This window comes from Rhinoraja longicauda, chromosome 19, assembly GCF_053455715.1.
Source record: "Rhinoraja longicauda isolate Sanriku21f chromosome 19, sRhiLon1.1, whole genome shotgun sequence".
Classification (NCBI taxonomy): Eukaryota; Metazoa; Chordata; class Chondrichthyes; order Rajiformes; family Arhynchobatidae; genus Rhinoraja; species Rhinoraja longicauda.
In genome coordinates, this window is record NC_135971.1 from 2,991,201 (window position 1) to 3,012,826 (window position 21,626).

The 21,626-nt window shown below is 52.4% G+C and overlaps 2 protein-coding genes across 2 annotated transcripts in view; one reads left to right on the plus strand and one right to left on the minus strand.

Moving 5' to 3' along the window:
* Nucleotides 1–21,626, minus strand: part of LOC144603008 (zinc-binding protein A33-like) — an 852,507-nt gene that overhangs the window by 256,959 nt on the left and 573,922 nt on the right.
* The window catches only part of LOC144602493 (histone-lysine N-methyltransferase EHMT2-like), a 38,122-nt gene that overhangs the window by 15,229 nt on the left and 1,267 nt on the right, over nucleotides 1–21,626 (plus strand). Inside the window, 9 exon segments of the mRNA XM_078415623.1 lie at nucleotides 11,034–11,178; nucleotides 13,576–13,653; nucleotides 15,862–15,981; nucleotides 17,966–18,051; nucleotides 20,187–20,242; nucleotides 20,245–20,263; nucleotides 20,805–20,872; nucleotides 20,875–20,910; nucleotides 20,913–20,979. Coding sequence (XP_078271749.1) covers nucleotides 11,034–11,178; nucleotides 13,576–13,653; nucleotides 15,862–15,981; nucleotides 17,966–18,051; nucleotides 20,187–20,242; nucleotides 20,245–20,263; nucleotides 20,805–20,872; nucleotides 20,875–20,910; nucleotides 20,913–20,979 — 675 coding nt within the window.

Here is a 21,626-nt window from a genome sequence, read left to right on the forward strand (position 1 = left end):
ATTATTAAGGGATTGGACACGTTAGAGGCAGGAAACATGTTCCCAATGTTGGGGGAGTCCAGAACCAGGGGCCACACAGTTTAAGAATAAGGGGTAGGCCATTTAGAACAGAGATGAGGAAAAACGTTTTCAGTCAGAGAGTTGCGAATCTGTGGAATTCTCTGCCTCAGAAGGCAGTGGAGGCCAATTCTCTGAATGCAATCAAGAGAGAGCTAGATAGAACTCTTAAGGATAGCGGAGTCAGGGGGTATGGGGAGAAAGCAGGAACGGGGTATTGATTGAGAATGATCAGCCATGATCACATTGAATGGCGGTGCTGGCTCGAAGGGCCGAGTGGCCTCCTCCTGCACCTATTGTCTATTGTGCCGGTTTACATCGAAGGGAGACACAAAATGCCGGAGTAACTCAGCGGGTCAGGCAGCATCTGTGGAGAACATGGATAGGTGACGTTTCACAGAGTGCTGGAGTAACTCAGCGGGTCAGGCAGCATCTGTGGACAGAAGGAATGGGTGACGTTTCGGGTCGAGACCCTACATCAGACCAGAAACGTCACCCACTCCTTCTCTCCGGAGATACTGCCAGTCCCGCTGAGTTCCTCCAGCACTTTGTGCCTGCCTTCGATATGAGCCAGCATCTGCAGTTCTTTCCTGCACATTCTGTGGCCTGACATATTGTGTAATAGGGCAGCAACTCCCATTAACTGCGGAAAGACGAGACATGAATAGGCCTGGGTAGAGTGGGCGTGGAGAGGATGTTTCCACCAGTGGGAGAGTCGAGGACCAGAGGGCACAGCCTCAGAGTAATGTTTGTGCGTAATGTAACGCATTTGCATTACTGGTGCATCAGTCACTGCAAGGAAGCATGCAGGTACAGCAGGCAGTGAAGAAAGCCAATGGAATGTTGGCCTTCATAACAAGAGGAGTTGGGTATCGGAGCAAAGAGGTCCTTCTGCAGTTGTACCGGGCCCTAGTGAGACCGCACCTGGAGTACTGTGTGCAGTTGTACAGGGCCCTAGTGAGACCGCACCTGGAGTACTGTGTGCAGTTTTGGTCTCCAAATTTGAGGAAGGATATTCTTGCTATTGAGGGCGTGCAGCGTAGGTTTACTAGGTTAATTCCCGGAATGGCGGGACTGTCATATGTTGAAAGACTGGAGCGACTAGGCTTGTATACACTGGAATTTAGAAGTATAAGAAAATAACTGCAGATGTTGGTACAAATCGATTTATTCACAAAATGCTGGAGTAACTCAGCAGGTCAGGCAGCATCTCGGGAGAGAAGGAATGGGTGACGTTTCGGGTCGAGACCCTTCTTCAGACCAATTTAGAAGGGTAAGAGGAGATCTTATCGAAACGTATAAGATTATTAAGGGGTTGGACACGTTAGAGGCAGGAAACATGTTGGGGGGAGTCCAGAACCAGGGGCCACACAGTTTAAGAATAACGGATAGGCCATTTAGAACGGAGATGAGGAAAAACGTTTTCAGTCAGTGAGTTGTGAATCTGTGGAATTCTCTGCCTCAGAAGGCAGTGGAGGCCAATTCTCCGAATGCATTCAAGAGAGAGCTGGATAGAGCTCTTAAGGATAGCGGAGTCAGGGGGTGTGGGGAGAAGGCAGGAACGGGGTACTGATTGTGAATGATCAGCCATGATCGCATTGAATGGCAGTGCGTACAGGCTCGAAGGGCCGAATGGCCTCCTCCTGCACCTATTGTCTGTTGTCTATTTCTCAGCTGGTTCCTGGAGAGGTTGCTCTTGCCGTGGTGGATGGGGCGGGCTTGTTTGAAGCTGCTGAAACCTGTTCTCCCGCTAGCTGACATTTCCGTCTCCTCATCCTGTTACACCGGTTCTAATGTCCTTTATAAACATGTGTACGCAAATAGCCCAAAGATCTAAATCTAACTCTCTCTTGGAAACATCCAGTGAATTGGCCTCCACTGCCTTCTGTGGCAGAGAATCCCAACGCGGGCAGGTGGGACTAATATCACTGGGACATTGTGGGCCGGTGTGGGCAAGTTGGGCCGAAGGGCCTGTTTCCGCACTGTGTGACTCTATGATTCTAGTGGGAGAGTATAGGACCAGAGGGCACAGCCTCAGAATAAAAGGACGGTATGTTAGCATTCATAGCAAGGGGATTTGAGTATAGGAGCAGGGAGGTTCTGCTGCAGTTGTACAGGGCTTTGGTGAGACCGCACCTGGAGTATTGTGTACAGTTTTGGTCTCCTAATCTGAGGAAAGACATTATAATAGATAATAGACAATAGGTGCAGGAGGAGGCCATTCAGCCCTTCGAGCCAGCACCGCCATTCAATGCGATCATGGCTGATCACTCTCAATCAGTACCCCGTTCCTGCCTTCTCCCCATACCCCCTCACTCCGCTATCCTTAAGAGCTCTATCCAGCTCTCTCTTGAAAGCATCCAACGAACTGGCCTCCACTGCCTTCTGAGGCAGAGAATTCCACACCTTCACCACCCTCTGACTGAAAAAGTTCTTCCTCATCTCCGTTCTAAATGGCCTACCCCTTATTCTTAAACTGTGGCCCCTTGTTCTGGACTCCCCCAACATTGGGAACATGTTATCTGCCTCTAATGTGTCCAATCCCCTAATTATCTTATATGTTTCAATAAGATCCCCCCTCATCCTTCTAAATTCCAGTGTATACAAGCCCAATCGCTCCAGCCTTTCAACATATGACAATCCTGACATTCCGGGAATTAACCTAGTGAACCTACGCTGCACGCCCTCCATGGCAAGAATATCCTTCCTCAAATTTGGAGACCAAAACTGCACACAGTACTCCAGGTGCGGTCTCACCAGGGCCCGGTACAACTGTAGAAGGACCTCTTTGCTCCTATACTCAACTCCTCTTGTTACGAAGGCCAACATTCCATTGGCTTACTTCACTGCCTGCTGTACCTGCATGCTTCCTTTCATTGACTGATGCACTAGGACACCCAGATCTCGTTGAACTCCCCCTCCTCCTAACTTGACACCATTCAGATAATAATCTGCCTTTCTATTCTTACTTCCAAAGTGAATAACCTCACACTTATCTACATTAAACTGCATCTGCCATGTATCCGCCCACTCACACAACCTGTCCAAGTCACCCTGCAGCCTTATTGCATCTTCCTCACAATTCACACTACCCCCCAACTTAGTATCATCTGCAAATTTGCTAATGGTACTTTTAATCCCTTCGTCTAAGTCATTAATGTATATCGTAAATAGCTGGGGTCCCAGCACCGAACCTTGCGGTACCCCACTGGTCACTGCCTGCCATTCCGAAAGGGACCCATTTATCCCCACTCTTTGCTTTCTGTCTGTCAACCAATTTTCTATCCATGTCAGTACCTTACCCCCAATACCATGTGCCCTAATTTTGCCCACTAATCTCCTATGTGGGACCTTGTCGAAGGCTTTCTGAAAGTCGAGGTACACCACATCCACTGACTCTCCCTTGTCAATTTTCCTAGTTACATCCTCAAAAAATTCCAGTAGATTTGTCAAGCATGATTTCCCCTTCGTAAATCCATGCTGACTCGGAATGATCCCGTTACTGCTATCCAAATGCTCAGCAATTTCGTCTTTTATAATTGACTCCAGCATCTTCCCCACCACTGATGTCAGACTAACTGGTCTATAATTACCCGTTTTCTCTCTCCCTCCTTTCTTAAAAAGTGGGATAACATTTGCTATCCTCCAATCCACAGGAACTGATCCTGAATCTATAGAACATTGAAAAATGATCTCCAATGCTTCCACTATTTCTAGAGCCACCTCCTTAAGTACCCTGGGATGCAGACCATCAGGCCCTGGGGATTTATCAGCCTTCAGTCCCATCAGTCTACCCAAAACCATTTCCTGCCTAATGTGGATTTCCTTCAGTTCCTCCATCACCCTAGGTTCTCCGGCCCCTAGAACATTTGGGAGATTGTGTGTATCTTCCTCAGTGAAGACAGATCCAAAGTAACGGTTTAACTCGTCTGCCATTTCTTTGTTCCCCATAATAAATTCCCCTGCTTCTGTCTTCAAGGGACCCACATTTGCCTTGACTATTTTTTTCCTCTTCACGTACCTAAAAAAACTTTTGCTATCCTCCTTTATATTATTGGCTAGTTTACCCTCGTACCTCATCTTTTCTCCCCGTATTGCCTTTTTAGTTAACTTTTGTTGCTCTTTAAAAGAGTCCCAATCCTCTGTCTTCCCACTCTTCTTTGCTATGTTATACTTCCTCTCCTTAATTTTTATGCTGTCCCTGACTTCCCTTGTCAGCCACAGGTGTCTCTTACTCCCCTTAGAGTCTTTCCACCTCTTTGGAATAAATTGATCCTGCAACCACTGCATTATTCTCAGGAATACCTGCCATTGCTGTTCTACCATCTTCCCTGCTTGGGCCTCCTTCCAGTCAATTTTGGCCAGCTCCCGCCTCATGCCTCTGTAATCCCCTTTGCTATACTGTAATACCGACACTTCCGATTTTCCCTTCTGCCTTTCCATTTGCAGAGTAAAACTTATCATGTTGTGATCACTGCCTCCTAATGGCTCTTTTACCTCTAGTCCCCTTATCAGATCAGGATCATTACACAACACTAAATCCAGAATTGCCTTCTCCCTGGTAGGCTCCAGTACAAGCTGTTCTAAGAATCCATCTCGAAGGCACTCTACAAACTCTCTTTCCTGGGGTCCATTTCCAACCTGATTTTCCCAGTCTACCTGCATGTTGAAATCTCCCATAACCACCGTAGCATTACATTTTTGACACGCCAATTTTATCTCCTGATTCAACTTGCACCCTATGTCGAGGCTACATTCTTGCCATAGAGGGAGTACAGAGAAGGTTCACCAGATTGATCCCTGGGATGGCAGGACTTTCATATGAAGAAAGACTGGATAGACTCGGCTTGTACTCGCTGGAATTTAGAAGACTGAGGGGGGATCTTAATGAAACATATAAAATTCTTAAGGGGTTGGAGAGGCTAGATGCGGGAAGATTGTTCCCGATGTTGGGGAAGTCCAGAACAAGGGGTCTCAGCTTAAGGATAAAGGGGAAGTCTTTTAGGACCGAGATGAGAAAACATTTCTTCACACAGAGAGTGGTGAGTCTGTGGAATTCTTTGCCACAGAAGGTAGTTGAGGCCAGTTCATTGGCTATATTTAAGAGGGAGTTAGATGTGGCCCTTGTGGCTAAAGGGATCAGGGGGTATGGAGAGAAGGCAGGTACGGGATACTGAGTTGGATGATCAGCCATGATCATATTGAATGGCGTTGCGTACAGGCTCGAAGGGCCGAATGGCCTACTCCTGCACCTATTTTCTGTGTTTCAATGTTTCTATGTTCCTTTCGGATGAAGATGAGGAGGAGTTTCGTTAGCCAGAGGGTGGTGAATCTGAGCCAGCACTGCCACTCAATGTGATCATGGCTGATCATTCTCAATCAGTACCCCGTTCCTACCTTCTCCCCATACCCCCTGACTCCGCTATCCTTAAGAGCTCTATCTAGCTCTCTCGTGAATGCATTCAGAGAATTGGCCTCCACTGCCTTCTGAGGCAGAGAATTCCACAGATTCACAACTCTCTGACTGAAAAAGCTTTTCCTCATCTCCGTTCTAAATGGCCTACCCCTTATTCTTAATCTGTGGCCCCTGGTTTAGTTTGCTTTAGTTTAGAGATACAACGCAGAAGGCCCTTCGGCCCACCGAGTCCTTGCCGACCAGCAATCCTTGCATATTAACACGATCTCATAACCAATAGACAATAGCCAATACACTGTATACACTGGAATTTAGAAGGATGAGAATGGATCCATATTAACACTTATAGGGGTGTATTATAGACCGCCAAATAGGGAACGAGAATTGGAAGAGCAAATATGTAAGGAGATAGCAGATATTAGTAGTAAGCACAGAGTAGTGATTGTGGGTGATTTCAATTTTCCGTACATAGACTGGGAATCACATTCTGTTAAAGGACTGGATGGTTTGGAGTTTGTAAAATGTGTGCAGGATAGTTTTTTGCAGCAATACGTAGAGGTACCTACCAGAGAAGGGGCAGTGTTGGACCTCCTGTTGGGAAATGAGATGGGTCAGGTGACGGAGGTATGTGTTGAGGAGCACTTTGGGTCTAGTGATCACAATGCCATTAGTTTCAATATAATTATGGAGAAGGTCAAATCTGGACCAAGGGTTGAGATTTTGGATTGGAGAAAGGCTAATTTTGAGGAGATGAGAAAGGATTTAAAAGGAGTGAAATGGAACTTTTTGTTTTATGAAAAGGATATAATAGAGAAATGGAGGATATTTAAAGGGGAAATTTTGAGAGTACAGAGTCTTTATGTCCCTGTTCGGTGGAAAGGAAAGAATAATAATTTGAAAGAGCCGTGGTTTTCCAGGGAAATTGGACACTTGGTTCGAAAAAAGAGGGAGATATACAATAAATATAAGCGGCAGGGAGTAAATGAGGTTCTTGAGGAATATAAAGAATGTAAAAGGAATCTTAAGAAGGAAATTAGAAAAGCAAAAAAAAGATATGAGGCTGCTTTGGCAAGTAATGTAAAAGTAAACCCCAAGGGGTTCTACAGATATGTCAATAGCAAAAGGATAGTGAGGGATAAAATTGGTCCATTAGAGAGTCAGAGTGGACAGCTATGTGCTGAGCCGGAAGAAATGGGGGAAATATTAAACAATTTATTTTCTTCAGTATTCACCGAGGAGAAGGATATTGAATTATGTGAGGTAAGCGAAACAAGTAGAGTAGTGATGGAAATTATGAGGATTAAAGAAGAGGAGGTACGGACACTTTTGAAAAATATAAAAGTGGATAAGTCTCCAGGTCCTGATGGGATATTCCCTAGGACATTGAGGGAAGTTAGTGCAGAAATAGCAGGGGCTATGACGGAAATATTTCAAACGTCATTAGAAACGGGGATGATGCCGGAAGATTGGCGCATTGCGCATGTTTTGCCTTTGTTTAAAAAAGGTTCTAAAAGTAAACCTAGCTATTATAGACCTGTTAGTTTGACGTCTGTGGTGGGAAAATTAATGGAAAAGATACTTAGGGACAATATATATAATTATTTGGATAAACAAGGCCTGATTAGAAACAGTCAACATGGATTTGTGCCTGGAAGGTCATGTTTGACTAATCTTCTTGAATTTTTTGAAGAGGTTACCAGGGAAATTGATACGGGCAAGGCTGTGGATGTTGTCTATATGGACTTCAGTAAGGCATTTGACAAGGTTCCACATGGAAGGTTGATTAAGAAGGTTAAATCGTTGGGTATTAATAGTGAGGTTGCAAGATGGCTTCAACAATGGCTGAATGGGAGATACCAGAGGGTAATGGTTGACAATTGTATGTCAGGTTGGAGGCCAGTGTCTAGTGGAGTACCCCAAGGATCTGTGTTGGGTCCACTGTTGTTTGTCATTTACATTCATGATCTGGATGATGGTGTGGCAAATTGGATTAGTAAATATGCAGATGATACTAAGATAGGTGGTGTAGTTAATAATGAAGTAGAGTTTCAAAGTCTACAGAGAGACTTGGGCCTTTTGGAAGGGTGGGCTGAAAGATGGCAGATGGAGTTTAATGCTGATAAGTGTGAGGTGCTGCATTTTGGTAGGACAAATCAAAATAGGACGTACAGGGTAAATGGTAGGGAATTGAGGAATGCAGTGGAACAGAGGGATCTGGGAATAACTGTGCATTGTTCCCTGAAGGTGGAATCTCATGTGGATAGGGTGGTGAAGAAGGCGTTTGGTATGCTTGCCTTTATAAATCAGAGCATCGAATATAGAAGTTGGGATGTAATGTTAAAATTGTACAGGGCATTGGTGAGGCCGAATCTGGAGTATGGTGTGCAGTTCTGGTCGCCAAATTATAGGAAGGATGTCGACAAAATGGAGAGGGTACAGAGGAGATTTACTAGAATGTTGCCTGGGTTTCAGCACTTAAGCTACAGAGAGAGGTTGAACAGGTTGGGTCTTTATTCTTTGGAGCGTAGAAGGTTGAGGGGGGACTTGATAGAGGTTTTTTAAATTTTAAGAGGGACGGACAGAGTTGACGTGGGTAGGCTTTTCCCTTTGAGAGTGGGGAAGATTCCAACAAGGGGACATAGCTTCAGAATTGAGGGATTAAAGTTTAGGGGTAACATGAGGGGTAACTTCTTTACTCAGAGGGTGGTGGCTGTATGGAATGGGCTTTCGGTGGAAGTGGTGGAGGCAGGCTCGATTTTATTATTTAAGAGTAAATTGGATAGGTATATGGATGGGAGGGGATTAGAGGGTTATGGTCTGAGAGCAGGTAGATGAGACTAGGTCAGGGAGAGTGGTCGGGGTGGACTGGTAGGGCCGAACGGGCCTGTTTCCGTGCTGTAGTTGTTATATGGTTATATTATATGGATCTTGTCGAAACGTATAAGATTATTAAGGGTTTGGACACGTCAGAAGCAGGAAACATGTTCCCAATGTTGGGGGAGTCCAGAACCAGGGGCCACAGTTTAAGAATAAGGGGTAGGCCATTTAGAACTGAGATGAGGAAAAACTTTTTCAGTCAGAGAGTTGTGAATCTGTGGAATTCTCTGCCTCAGAAGGCAGTGGAGGCCAATTCTCTGAATGCATTCAAGAGAGAGCTGGATAGAGATCTTAAGGATAGCGGAGTCAGGGGGTATGGGGAGAAGGCAGGAACGGGGTACTGATTGAGAATGATCAGCCATGATCACATTGAATGGCGGTGCGTACAGGCTCGAAGGGCCGAATGGCCTCCTCCTGCACCTATTGTCTATTGTCCATAAACCTTCATCTGGCTAACAATAATCTATTCTACAATTTCCTTGAGCTGCATCTCTTTTGATGTCTCGGTTTCACACCTTATCCTTCCCCATCTCTGTTTCTCCCTCTCCCCTGACTCTCAGCCTGAAGAAGGGTCCCGACCTGAAATGTCACTCATTCCTTCTCTCCAGAGATGCTGCCTGTCCTGCTGAGTTACTCCAGCATGTTGTGTCTTTGCTTTAAACCAGCATCTGCAGTTCCTGCCTACACTATGTTCCTGCCGCTAGGGACAATTTACACGTACGCCAAGCCATTTAGCCTACAAACCTGCACGTCTTTGGAGTGTGGGAGGAAAGAGAAGTCCTCTGAACAAACCCACGCAGGTCACGGGGAGAACGTGCAAACTCCGTACAGACAGCACCCGTAGTTGGGATCGAGGTTATCCACTTCGGTGGCAAGAACAGGAAAGCAGACTAGTACCTGAATGGTGGCCGATTAGGAGAAGGGGAGATGCAACGAGACCTGGGTGTCGTGGTACACCAGTCATTGAAAGTAGGCATGCGGGTGCAGCAGGCAGTGAAGAAAGCCAATGAATGGTATGTTGGCATTCATCGCGAGGGGATTTGAGTATAGGAGCAGGGAGGTTCTGCTGCAGTTGTACAGGGCATTGGTGAGACCGCAGCTGGAGTATTGCGTACAGTTTTGGTCTCCTAATGTGAGGAAAGACATTCTTGCCATAGAGGGAGTACAGAGAAGGTTCACCAGATTGATCCCTGGGATGGCAGGACTTTCATATGAAGAAAGACTGGATAGACTGGGCTTGTACTCGCTGGAATTTACAAGACTGAGGGGGGATCTTATTGAAACATATAAAATTCTTAAGGGGTTGGACAGGCTAGATGCGGGAAGATTGTTCCCGATGTTGGGGAAGTCCAGAACAAGGGGTCACACAGTTTAAGGATAAGGGGGAAGTCTTTTAGGACCGAGATGAGAAAGTTTTTTTTCACACAGAGAGTGGTGAATCAGTGGAATTGTCTGCCACAGAAGGTAGTTGAGGCCGGTTCATTGGCTATATTTAAGAGGGAGTTAGATGTGGCCCTTGTGGCTAAAGGGATCAGGGGGTATGGAGAGAAGGCAGGTACGGGATACTGAGCTGGATGACCAGCCATGATCATATTGAATGGCGGTGCGTACAGGCTCGAAGGGCCGAATGGCCTACTCCTGCATCTATTTTCTATGTTTCTATGGAACCCGGGTCTCCCATTCGCTGTAAGGCAGCAACTCTACCACTGCGCCAACGTGACCGCTCTGGTGACAACAGACCAAAGAGATAAAATGGAATGGGGGAGAGCGAGACTGGCCGGGGAACTGGGATGGGGAGGGTTGGGGATAGAGGGTTAGCTCGTGGTATAAGAAAATAACTGCAGGTGCTGCAGGTACAAATCGATTTATTCACAAAATGCTGGAGTAACTCAGCAGGTCAGGCAGCATCTCGGGAGAGAAGGAATGGGTGACGTTTCGGGTCGAGACCCTTCTTCAGACTGATGTCAGGGGGGCGGGACAAAGGAAGGATATAGGTGGAGACGGGAAGATAGAGGGAGATCTGGGAAGGAGGAGGGGAAGAGAGGGACAGAGGAACTATCTAAAGTTGGAGAAGTCGACGTTCATACCACCGGGCCGCAAGCTGCCCAGGCGAAATATCAGGTGCTGCTCCTCCAATTTCCGGCGGGCCTCACTATGGCACTGGAGGAGTCCCATGACAGAGAGGTCAGACTGGGAATGGGAGGGGGAGTTAAAATGCTGGGCCACCGGGAGATCAGTTGCGTTAATGCGGACCGAGCGCAGGTGTTGAGCGAAGCGATCGCCGAGCCTGCGCTTGGTTTCGCCGATATAGATAAGTTGACATCTAGAGCAGCGGATGCAATAGATGAGGTTGGAGGAGGTGCAGGTGAACCTCTGTCTCACCTGGAAAGAATGTTTGGGTCCTTTGATGGAGTTGAGGGGGGAGGTAAAGGGACAGGTGTTGCATCTCGTGCGGTCGCAGGGGAAAGTGCCCGGGGATGGGGTGGTTTGGGTAGGAAGGGACGAGTGGACCAGGGAGTTACGGAGGGAACGGTCTCTGCGGAATGCAGAGAGGGGAGGGGATGGGAAGATATGGCCAGTGGTGGGGTCCTGTTGTAGGTGACGGAAATGTTGTTAGCTCGTGGGTCTGCTGGAGTTGGCAGTGGTTGCGGTGTCAGCTGACTCTGCCCGCCTCCTTCCTCAGGGACATAGCGCGCGGCTACGAGAACGTGCCGATACCGTGCGTGAACGCGGTGGACGAGGAGATGGCTCCAGAGGACTACAAGTACATCTCCGAGAACTGCGAGACCTCCACCATGAACATAGACAGGAACATCACGCACCTGCAGGTACTCTCGCGGACCCTCAAATTTGAGGAAGGATATTCTTGCTATGGAGGGCGTGCAGCGTAGGTTCACTAGGTTGATTCCCGGAATGGCGGGACTGTCGTATGTTGAAAGGCTGGAGCGATTAGGCTTGTATACACTGGAATTTAGAAGGATGAGGGGGGATCTTATTGAAACGTATAAGATTATTAGGGGATTGGACACATTAGAGGCAGGAAACATGTTCTCAATGTTGGGGGAGTCCAGAACCAGGGGCCACACAGTTTAAGAATAAGGGGTCGGCCATTTAGAACGGAGATAAGGAAAAACTTTTTCAGTCAGAGAGTGGTGAAGGTGTGGAATTCTCTGCCTCAGAAGGCAGTGGAGGCCAGTTCGTTGGATGCTTTCAAGAGAGAGCTGGATAGAGCTCTTAAGGATAGCGGAGTCAGGGGGTATGGGGAGAAGGCAGGAACGGGGTACTGATTGAGAGTGATCAGCCATGATCGCATTGAATGGCGGTGCGTACAGGCTCGAAGGGCTGAATGGCCTCCTCCTGCACCTATTGTCTATTGTCTATTGACACGCAGCGCGGAAACAGGCCCATCGACCGCCACCCCAGCCCCGCGCCGACCAGCGATCAACGCAGAGCTGGTACTCGCTGGAAGTTAGAAGATTGAGGGGGGGGATCTTAAACTGAGGTGAGAAGAAACTTTGTCACCCAGAGGGTTGAGAATTTGTGGGATTCTCTGCCACAGAGGGCAGTGGAGGCCAAATCACTGGATGGATTTAAAAGAGAGTGTTAGATAGAGCTCTAGGTGCTAGTGGAATCATGGGATGTGGGGAGAAGGCAGGGTAGAGGAGTCTAAAACTAGAGGACACAGGCTTGGGGTGAGAGGGGAGAGGTTTAAGAGGGACGGGTGGGGGGGGGGGACTTTTTCACTCGGAGGGTAGGGGAGCCAACCTTCTCGCTCCCAATCACGGGACAAGGTGACGTCACCGCCCCGCGCCCCACGTGACCTCGGCCAGCCAGCGGCCACGTGCTCCCGCTCCACCATCGAACACACTCGTCCCTGCTCCCCGAACGCACTCCGTTAGCCTACAGTGTCCGTCCGGGCCTACAGCGGCACACGGGCCTAGTATTGGTTTGATTGATCCCTGGGATGGCAGGACTTTCATATGAAGAAAGACTGGATAGACTCGGCTTGTACTCGCTGGAATTCAGAAGACTGAGGGGGGATCTTATAGAAACTTACAAGATTCTTCAGGGGTTGGACAGGCTAGATGGGGGAAGATTGTTCCCGATGTTGGGGAAGTCCAGAACAAGGGGTCACACAGTTTAAGGATAAGGGGGAAGTCTTTTAGGACCGTTTTTTTTCACACAGAGTGGTGAATCTGTGGAATTCTCTGCCACAGAAGGTAGTTGAGGCCAGTTCATTGGCTATATTTAAGAGGGAGTTAGATGTGGCCCTTGTGGCTAAAGGGATCAGGGGGTATGGAGAGAAGGCAGGTACGGGATACTGAGCTGGATGATCAGCCATGATCATATTGAATGGCGGTGCGTGCAGGCTCGAAGGGCCGAATGGCCTACTCCCGCACCTATTTTCTATGTTTCTATGGAAACAGGCCCCTCGGCACACCCACCCCGAGCCGACCAGCGACCATCCAGTACACTGGTTTAGTTTAGTTAGATGCAGGAAACATGTTCCCAATGTTGGGGGAGTCCAGAACCAGGGGCGACAGTTTAAGAATAAGTGGTCGGCCATTTAGGACTGAGATGAGGAAAGACTTTTCCACCCAGAGAGTTGTGAATCTGTGGAATTCTCTGCCGCAGAAGGCAGTGGAGGCCGATTCACTGGATGTTTTCAAGAGAGAGTTAGATAGAGCTCTTGGGGCTAACGGAATCAAGGGATACGGGGTGAAAGCAGGAACGGGGTACTGATTGTGGATGATCAGCCACGATCGTATAGAATGGCGGTGCTGGCTGGAAGGGCCGAATGGCCTGCTCCTGCACCTCCTTTGTTTCGGGCCGTTCCCGTGATGGGTGACTCTGTGTCCCCCTCGTGTCCGCGTGTAGCGTGCCCTCTCCGTGTGCGTGACTCTGTGTCTCCCACGTGTCTGCTGTAGCGTGCCATCTCCGTGATGCGTGACTCCGTCCCCCACGTGTCCGCATGTAGCGTGCCCTATCCGTGATGCGTGACTTTGTGTCCCGCACGTGTCCGCGTGCGGCGTGCCGTCTCTGCCGTGCGTGACTCTGTGCTCCACCTCGTGTCCGCGTGCAGCGTGCTCTCTCTGCGTGCGTGACTCTGTTCCCCACGTGTCCATGTGTAGCGTGCCCTCTCCGTGTGCGTGACTCTGTGTGCCCCACGTGTCCACGTGCGGCGTGCCGTCTCTGCCGTGCGTGACGCTGTTCTCTTCCCGCAGCACTGCACCTGTGTGGACGACTGCTCCTCCAGCAACTGTCTCTGTGGCCAGCTGAGTATCCGCTGCTGGTACGACAAGGTAACGTTACCCCCCAGCATTTAATTCAGAGATGCAGCGTGGACACACGCCCTCCCATACCGCCCACCGGCCCCCGCCCTCCCTGCCCGCGTGCAATCCACAGCGATTTATACAACCAGAGACAACAGGCCCTGCCATACCGCCCACCAGCCCCACAATGCACCCTGCCCTCCCTGCCCATGTGCAATCCACAGCGATTTATACAACCAGAGACAACAGCCCTCCCATACAGCCCACCGGCACCTGCCCTCCCTCCCTGCCCGTGTGCAATCCACAGCGATTTATAGAACAGGCACAGGAGGAGGCCACTCGACCCTTCGAGCCTGCACCGCCATTCAATGTGATCATGGCTGATCATTCTCAATCAGTACCCCGTTCCTGCCTTCTCCCCATACCCCCTGACTCCGCTATCCTTAAGAGCTCTATCCAGCTCTCTCTTGAATGCATTCAGAGAATTGGCCTCCACTGCCTTCTGAGGCAGAGAATTCCACAGATTCACAACTCTCTGACTGAAAAAGTTTGTCCTCATCTCCGTTCTAAATGGCCTACCCCTTATTCTTAAACTGTGTGGCCCCTGGTTCTGGACTCCCCCAACATTGGGAACATGTTTCCTGCCTCTAACGTGTCCGACCCCTTAATAATCTTATACGTTTCAATAAGATCTCCTCTCATCCTTCTAAATTCCAGTGTATACAAGCCTAGTCGCTCCAGTCTTTCAACGTACGACAGTCCCGCCATTCTGGGAATTAACCTATTTCCGGGAGACATCAGGCCCTCCCATACAGCCCACCGGCCCCTGCCCTCCCTCCCTGCCCATGTCAAATCCACAGGCACAGGAGGAGGCCACTCGACCCTTCCTGCCAGCACCGCCATTCAACAGTATCACGGCTGATCATCCACAATCACTACCCCGTTCCTGCTTTCCCCCCACACCCCCTGATTCCCTCAGCCCCAAGAGCTCTATCTAACTCTCTCTTGAACACATCCAGTGAATCGGCCTCCGCTGCCCTCTGTGGCAGAGAATCCCACACATTCACAACTCTCTGGGTGAAGAAGTTTTTCCTCATCTCCGTCTGAAAGTATAAGATTATTAAGGGGGTTGGACACGTTAGAGGCAGGAAACATGTTCCCAATGTTGGGGGGATTCCAGAACCAGGGGCCACACAGTTTAAGAATAAGGGGTCAGCCATTTAGATCAGGCAACTGAACCGTCCTTTTAAACCGAGACCCCTGGACATGGGCAAGTTGGGCCGAAGGGCTTGACTCTATACTCTTACACTTCTGTACCTCTTGCCCGATGGGAGGTCAGGACCGTTCTCTAGTTGTTGGTGAGAGGACGGTTCAGTTGCCTGATAACAGCCGGGAAGAACCAGCCCGTGAAACGATGGCACTTAGAAACATAGAAAATAGGTGCAGGAGTAGGCCATTCGGCCCTTCGAGCCTGTACGCACCGCCATTCAATGTGATCATGGCTGATCATCCAACTCAGTATCCCGTACCTGCCTTCTCTCCATACCCCCTGATCCCTTTAGCCACAAGGGCCACATCTAACTCCCTCTTAAATATAGCCAATGAACTGGCCTCAACTACCTTCTGTGGCAGAGAATTCCACAGATTCACCAGTCTCTGTGTGAAAAGAAACTTTCTCATCTCGGTCCTAAAAGACTTCCCCCTTATCCTTAAACTGTGACCCCTTGTTCTGGACTTCCCCAACATCGGGAACAATCTTCCTGCATCCAGCCTGTCCAACCCTTTAAGAATTTTGTAAGTTTCTATAAGATCCACCCTCAATCTTCTAAATTCCAGCGAGTACAAGCCGAGTCTATCCAGTCTTTCTTCATATGAAAGTCCTGCCATCCCAGGGATCAATCTGGTGAACCTTCTCTGTACTCCCTCTATGGCAAGAATGTCTTTCCTCAGATTAGGAGACCAAAACTGTACGCAATACTCCAGGTGCGGTCTCACCAAAGCCCTGTACAACCGCAGCAGAACCTCCCTGCTCCTATACTCAAATCCCCTCGCTATGAATGCCAACATACCATTGGCTTTCTTCACTGCCTGCTGCACCTGCATGCCTACTTTCAATGGCTGGTGTACCACGACACCCAGGTCTCGTTGCATCTCCCCTTCTCCTGATCGGCCACCAGGATGTGTCAGGTGGTGACGCAGGCCACCAGGGTGTCTCACTGTTCACCTCCCCCTTGGCAGGACGGACGACTCTTGCAGGAGTTTAACAAGATCGAGCCCCCCCTGATCTTCGAGTGCAACCAGGCTTGCTCCTGCTGGAGGTCGTGCAAGAACCGAGTGGTGCAGAGTGGAATCAAGTAAGTTTGGACCGTAGACACGTAGAAAATCGGTGCAGGAGGAGGCCGTTCAGCCCTTCGAGCCAGCACCGCCATTCAACACGATCATGGCCCATCCCAGCACCGCCATTCAACACGATCATGGCCCATCATCTGAAATCAGTGCCGGTTTTAGGGTGGAGCGAGTTGAGTATAGGAGCAAAGAGGTCCTTCTGCAGTTGGACAGGGCCCTAGTGAGACTGCACCTGGAGTACTGTGTGCAGTTTTGGTCTCCAAATTGAGTATAGGAGCAAAGAGGTCCTTCAGCAGTTGTGCAGGGCCCTAGTGAATAGGAAGGCAGAGTTTTATCTGAATGGTGTCAAGTTAGGAAAAGTGGACGTACAACGAGATCTGGGTGTCCTACTGCATCAGTCACTGAAAGGAAGCATGCAGGTACAGCAGGCAGTGAAGAAAGCCAATGGCATGTTGGCCTTCATAACAAGAGGAGTTGAGTATAGGAGCAAAGAGGTCCTTCTGCAGTTGTACAGGGCCCTAGTGAGACCGCACCTGGAGTACTGTGTGCAGTTTTGGTCTCCAAATTTGAGGAAGGATATTCTTGCTATTGAGGGCGTGCAGCGTAGGTTCACCAGGTTAATTCCCTGAATGGCGGGACTGTCGAATGTTGAAAGACTGGAGCGACTAGGCTTGTATACACTGGAATTTAGAAGGATGAGAGGGGATCTTATTGAAACGTATAAGATTATTAAGGGGTTGGACACGTTAGAGGCAGGAAAGTCTGAAGAAGGGTCTCGACCCGAAACGTCACCCATTTCTTCTCTCCCAGAGATGCTGCCTGACCCGCTGAGTTACTCCAGCATTGTGTGAATAAATACCTTCAATTTGTACCAGCATCTGCAGTTATCTTCTTATACTACTTAGAGGCAGGAAACATGTTCCCGATGTTGGGGGAGTCCAGAACCAGGGGCCACACAGTTTAAGAATAAGGGGTCGGTCATTTAGAACTGAGATGAGGAAAAACTTTTTCAGTCAGAGAGTTGTGAATCTGTGGAATTCTCAGCCTCAGAAGGCAGTGGAGGCCAATCTCTGAACGCATTCAAGAGAGAGCTGGATAGAGCTCTTAAGGATAGCGGAGTCAGGGGGTATGGGGAGAAGGCAGGAACGGGGTACTGATTGGGAATGATCGGCCATGATCACATTGAATGGCGGTGCGTACAGGCTCGAAGGGCCGAATGGCCTCCTCCTCCTGCACCTATTGTCTATTGTCTGTTGAAGGGCCTGTTTCTCTGCTGTAAACTGTCGGTGCTAGTTTAGTTTAGAGATGCCGCGCGTAAACACAACCCCTTCCCCCACCGTGTCCGTGCCCACCAGCGACCCCCCCGGACACTAGTCTAGTTTGGAGACACCGTGCAGTACGAGACCCTTCCCCACCGAGTCCGCGCCGACCGGCGATCCACCCCGTACATATCATATCATCATATCATATATATACAGCCGGAAACAGGCCTTTTCGGCCCACCAAGTCCGCGCCGCCCAGCGATCCCCGCACATTAACACTATCCTACACCCACTAGGGACAATTTTTACATTTACCCAGCAATTAACCTACATACCTGTACGTCTTTGGAGTGTGGGAGGAAATCGATGATCTCGGAGAAAACCCACGCAGGTCACGGGGAGAACGTACAAACTCCTTACAGTGCAGCACCCGTAGTCAGGATCGAACCTTGAGTCTCCGGCGCTGCATTCGCTGTAAAGCAGCAACTCTACCGCTGCGCTACCGTGCCGTACACTAGACCTTAGAGATGTAGCGTGGAAACACAACCCCTTCCCCACCGTGTCCGCGCCCACCGGCGACCCCCCCCCCGTACGCTAGTCTAGTTTGTAGACACCGCGCTGTACGAGACCCTGGCCCCCTGCGGGCTGGACCAAGCGCACGGGTGAGTGGGGCTGGGATTGCTGCCGCGATACGCTGCTTGCTGACGCCACCTTTCACCGCTGTGTTGCCGCAGGGTCAGCTGCAGCTCTACCGCACCGAGAAGATGGGCTGGGGGGTCAGAGCCCTGCAGGACATCCCCCAGGGCACCTTCATATGCGAGTGAGTGATGGGGCGGCTGGGGGGGGTGCAGGGGGGGGGTGGGGGTGAGGATGGGCTGGGGGGTCAGGGCCCTGCAGGACATCCCCCAGGCACCTTCATGCGAGTGAGTGCTTGGGGCGGCGGGGGGTGCAGGGGAGGGGGAGGGGGTGAGGATGGGCTGGGGGAGTCAGGGCCCTGCAGGGACATACCCCTGGGCACCTTCATCTGCGAGTGAGTGATGGGGCGGCAGGGGGGGGGAGGGGTGAGGATGGGCTGGGTGGTCAGGGCCCTGCAGGACATCCCCCAGGGCACCTTCATCTGCGAGTGAGTGGGCGGGCGCGGGGGTGCAGGGGAGGGGGTGGGGTGAGGATGGGCTGGGTGGTCAGGGCACTGCAGGACATCCCCCAGGGCACCTTCATATGCGAGTGAGTGCTGGGGCGGCGGGGGGTGCAGGGGAGGGGGTGGGGGTGATGATGGCTGGGTGGTCAGGGCCCTGCAGGACATCCCCCAGGGCACCTTCATCTGCGAGTGAGTGATGGGGGGGGGGGAGGGGGGAGGGGGTGAGGATGGGCTGGGGGGTCAGGGCCCTGCAGGACATCCCCCAGGGCACCTTCATATGCGAGTGAGTTGGGGCGGCGGGGGGGGGGGAGGGGGGAGGGGGTGAGGATGGGCTGGGGGGTCAGGGCCCTGCAGGACATCCCCCAGGGCACCTTCATATGCGAGTGAGTGCTGGGGCGGCGGGAGGGGGTAAGGATGGGCTGGGGGAGTCAGGGCCCTGCAGGACATCCCCCAGGCACCTTCATATGCGAGTGAGTGATGGGGCGGCTGGGGGGGGCGCAGGGGGGGGGGGGTGGGGGTGAGGATGGGCTGGGGGGTCAGGGCCCTGCAGGACATCCCCCTGGGCACCTTCATATGCGAGTGAGTGCTGGGGGGGGGGAGGGGGAGGGGGTGAGGATGGGCTGGGGGAGTCAGGGCCCTGCAGGACATCCCCCAGGGCACCTTCATCTGCGAGTGAGTGCTGGGGGGGGGCAGGGGGGGGGGAGGGAGGTGAGGATGGGCTGGGTGGTCAGGGCCCTGCAGGACATCCCCCAGGGCACCTTCATATGCGAGTGAGTGGTGGGGCGGCGGGGGGGGCAGGGGGGGGAGGGGGTGGGGTGTGAGGATGGGCTGGGGGGTCAGAGCCCTGCAGGACATCCCCCAGGGCACCTTCATATGCGAGTGAGTGCTGGGGCGGCGGGGGGGCAGGGGGGCAGGGGTGGGGGGGGAGGGGTGAAGGGAGGGGGGGGATCTGTGTCAGTGGGTGTCCATCCCCCCATGGTGTCATCACACGGAGACTGGGAGCCCAGGCTCCAGACCCTGCTCTTGGATTCCCCCCTTCCCCTCACTTCCTGCCCTCTCTCCCCTCTCCCTCCCTGCTCTCTCCCCTCTCCCTGCCCCCCCCCCCCTGCTCTCCCCCTCTCCCTCTTCTCCCTCTCCCTCTTCTCCCCTCTCCCTCTCTTCCCTCTCCCCTCTCACTCGCTCCCTCTCCCTCTCTCCCTCTCCCCTCTTCATCTCTCTCCCTCTCCCTCTCCTCCCCTCTCCCTTCCTCTCCCCTCTCTCTCTCTCTCCCCTCACCCACTTCCCCCCTCTCCCTACTCTTCCTATCTATTCCCCTCTCCCTCTTCGCTTCTCTCCCCTCTCCCCTCTCTCCCCTCTCCCCTCCCTACTCTCTCCCCTCTCCCCTCTCCCTCCCCCTCCTCCCTCTTCTCCCTCTTCTCCTCCCTCTGCCCCCTCCTGCCCCCCTGCTCTCTCCCCTCTCCATCTCTCCCCTCTCCCTCTCTCCCCTCTCCCTGTCTCCCCCCTCTCCCTGTCCCCCCTGCTCTCTCCCCTCTCCCTCTCTTCTGTCCTCTCCCTCTCTCCTCTCTCCCCTCTCCCTCTCCCTCCCTACCCTCTCCCTCTCTCTCCGCTCCCTCCCCTCTCCCTCTCTCCCCTCTCCCTCTCCCTCCCTACCCTCTCCCTCTCTCTCCGCTCCCCTCCCCTCTCCCTATCTCCCCTCTCCCTGCCCAACCTCTCCCTGTCCCCCCTGCTCTCTCCTCTCCCCCTCTCTCCCCTCCCCCTCCCCCTCCCTCCCCCCTCTGTGCTGGTGCTGGTGCCGCCGGTAACGCTGCCTGTGCTAGGTACGTGGGTGAGATCATCTCTGACGCGGAGGCTGACGTCCGTGAGGATGACTCCTACTCTTTGACCTGGACAACAAGGTACGCCCCCCCACCCCCTCACCTGCCGCGTGTCCCTCACTCTCCCCCCGCTCTCTACCCCAGGACCGGGAGGTGCACTGTGTCCACGTGTGTGTGTGAGCTTGCGTGTATCCACGTGCGTGTGTCCATGTGTGTGTGTGAGCGTGCGTGTGTGAGCGTGCGTGTGTCTATGTGTGAGTGTGTCCTTGTGTGTGTGAGTGTGTCCGTGTGTGTGAGCTTGCGTGTATCCACGTGCATGTGTGTGTGTGAGCGTGCGTGTGTGTGTGAGCGTGCGTGTGTCTGTGTGTGTGAGCGTGTCTGTGTGTGTGTGAGCTTGCGTGTATCCACGTGCATGTGTGTGTGTGAGCGTGCGTGTGTGTGTGAGCGTGCGTGTGTCTGTGTGTGAGCGTGTCTGTGTGTGTGAGCGTTGCGTGTATCCACGTGCGTGTATCCACGTGTATGTGTGTGCGTGCGTGCGAGTGCGTGTGTGTCTGCGTGTGTGGCGGCGTGCGTGCCCGTGCGTGCCCGTCTCTCTCTCACCCCCCTGCCCCGTGTGTACCCAGACGGGGAGGTGTACTGCATTGATGCGCGCTACTATGGGAACGTGAGCCGCTTCATCAACCACCTGTGTGACCCAACATCATCCCCGTGAGGGTCTTCATGCTGCACCAGACCTGCGCTTCCCACGCATCGCCTTCTTCAGCAGCCGTGACATCCGCACCGACGAGGAGCTGGGGTAGGTCAGCAGCACCAGGGGGTCTGGGGGTTGGTCAGCACTGGGCCTGGGGGTCTGGGGGTCCCAGCTACCTGGGGTAGGTCAGCACTGGGGCCTGGGGGTCCCAGCTACCTGGGGTGGGTCAGCACTGGGCCTGGGGGTCCCAGTGGGTCAGCACTGGGCCTGGGGGTCCCAGCTACCTGGGGTGGGTCAGCACTGGGCCTGGGGGTCCCAGCTACCTGGGGTGGGTCAGCACTGGGCCTGGGGGTCCCAGCTACCTGGGGGGGGGGGGGGGGGTCCCAGCTACCTGGGGTGGGTCAGCACCAGCCTGGGGGTCCCAGCTACCTGGGGTGGGTCAGCACCGGGCCTGGGGGTCCCAGCTACCTGGGGTGGGTCAGCACTGGGCCTGGGGGTCCCAGCTACCTGGGGTGGGTCAGCACCAGGCCTGGGGGGTCCCAGCTACCTGGGGTGGGTCAGCACTGGGTCTGGGGGGTCCCAGCTACCTGGGGTGGGTCAGCACCGGCCTGGGGGTCCCAGCTACCTGGGGTGGGTCAGCACTGGGTCTGGGGGTCCCATCTACCTGGGGTGGGTCAGCACCAGGCCTGGGGGGTCCCAGCTACCTGGGGGGTGGGTCAAGCCCCATCACTAGCCCAGATACACCTGGTAGT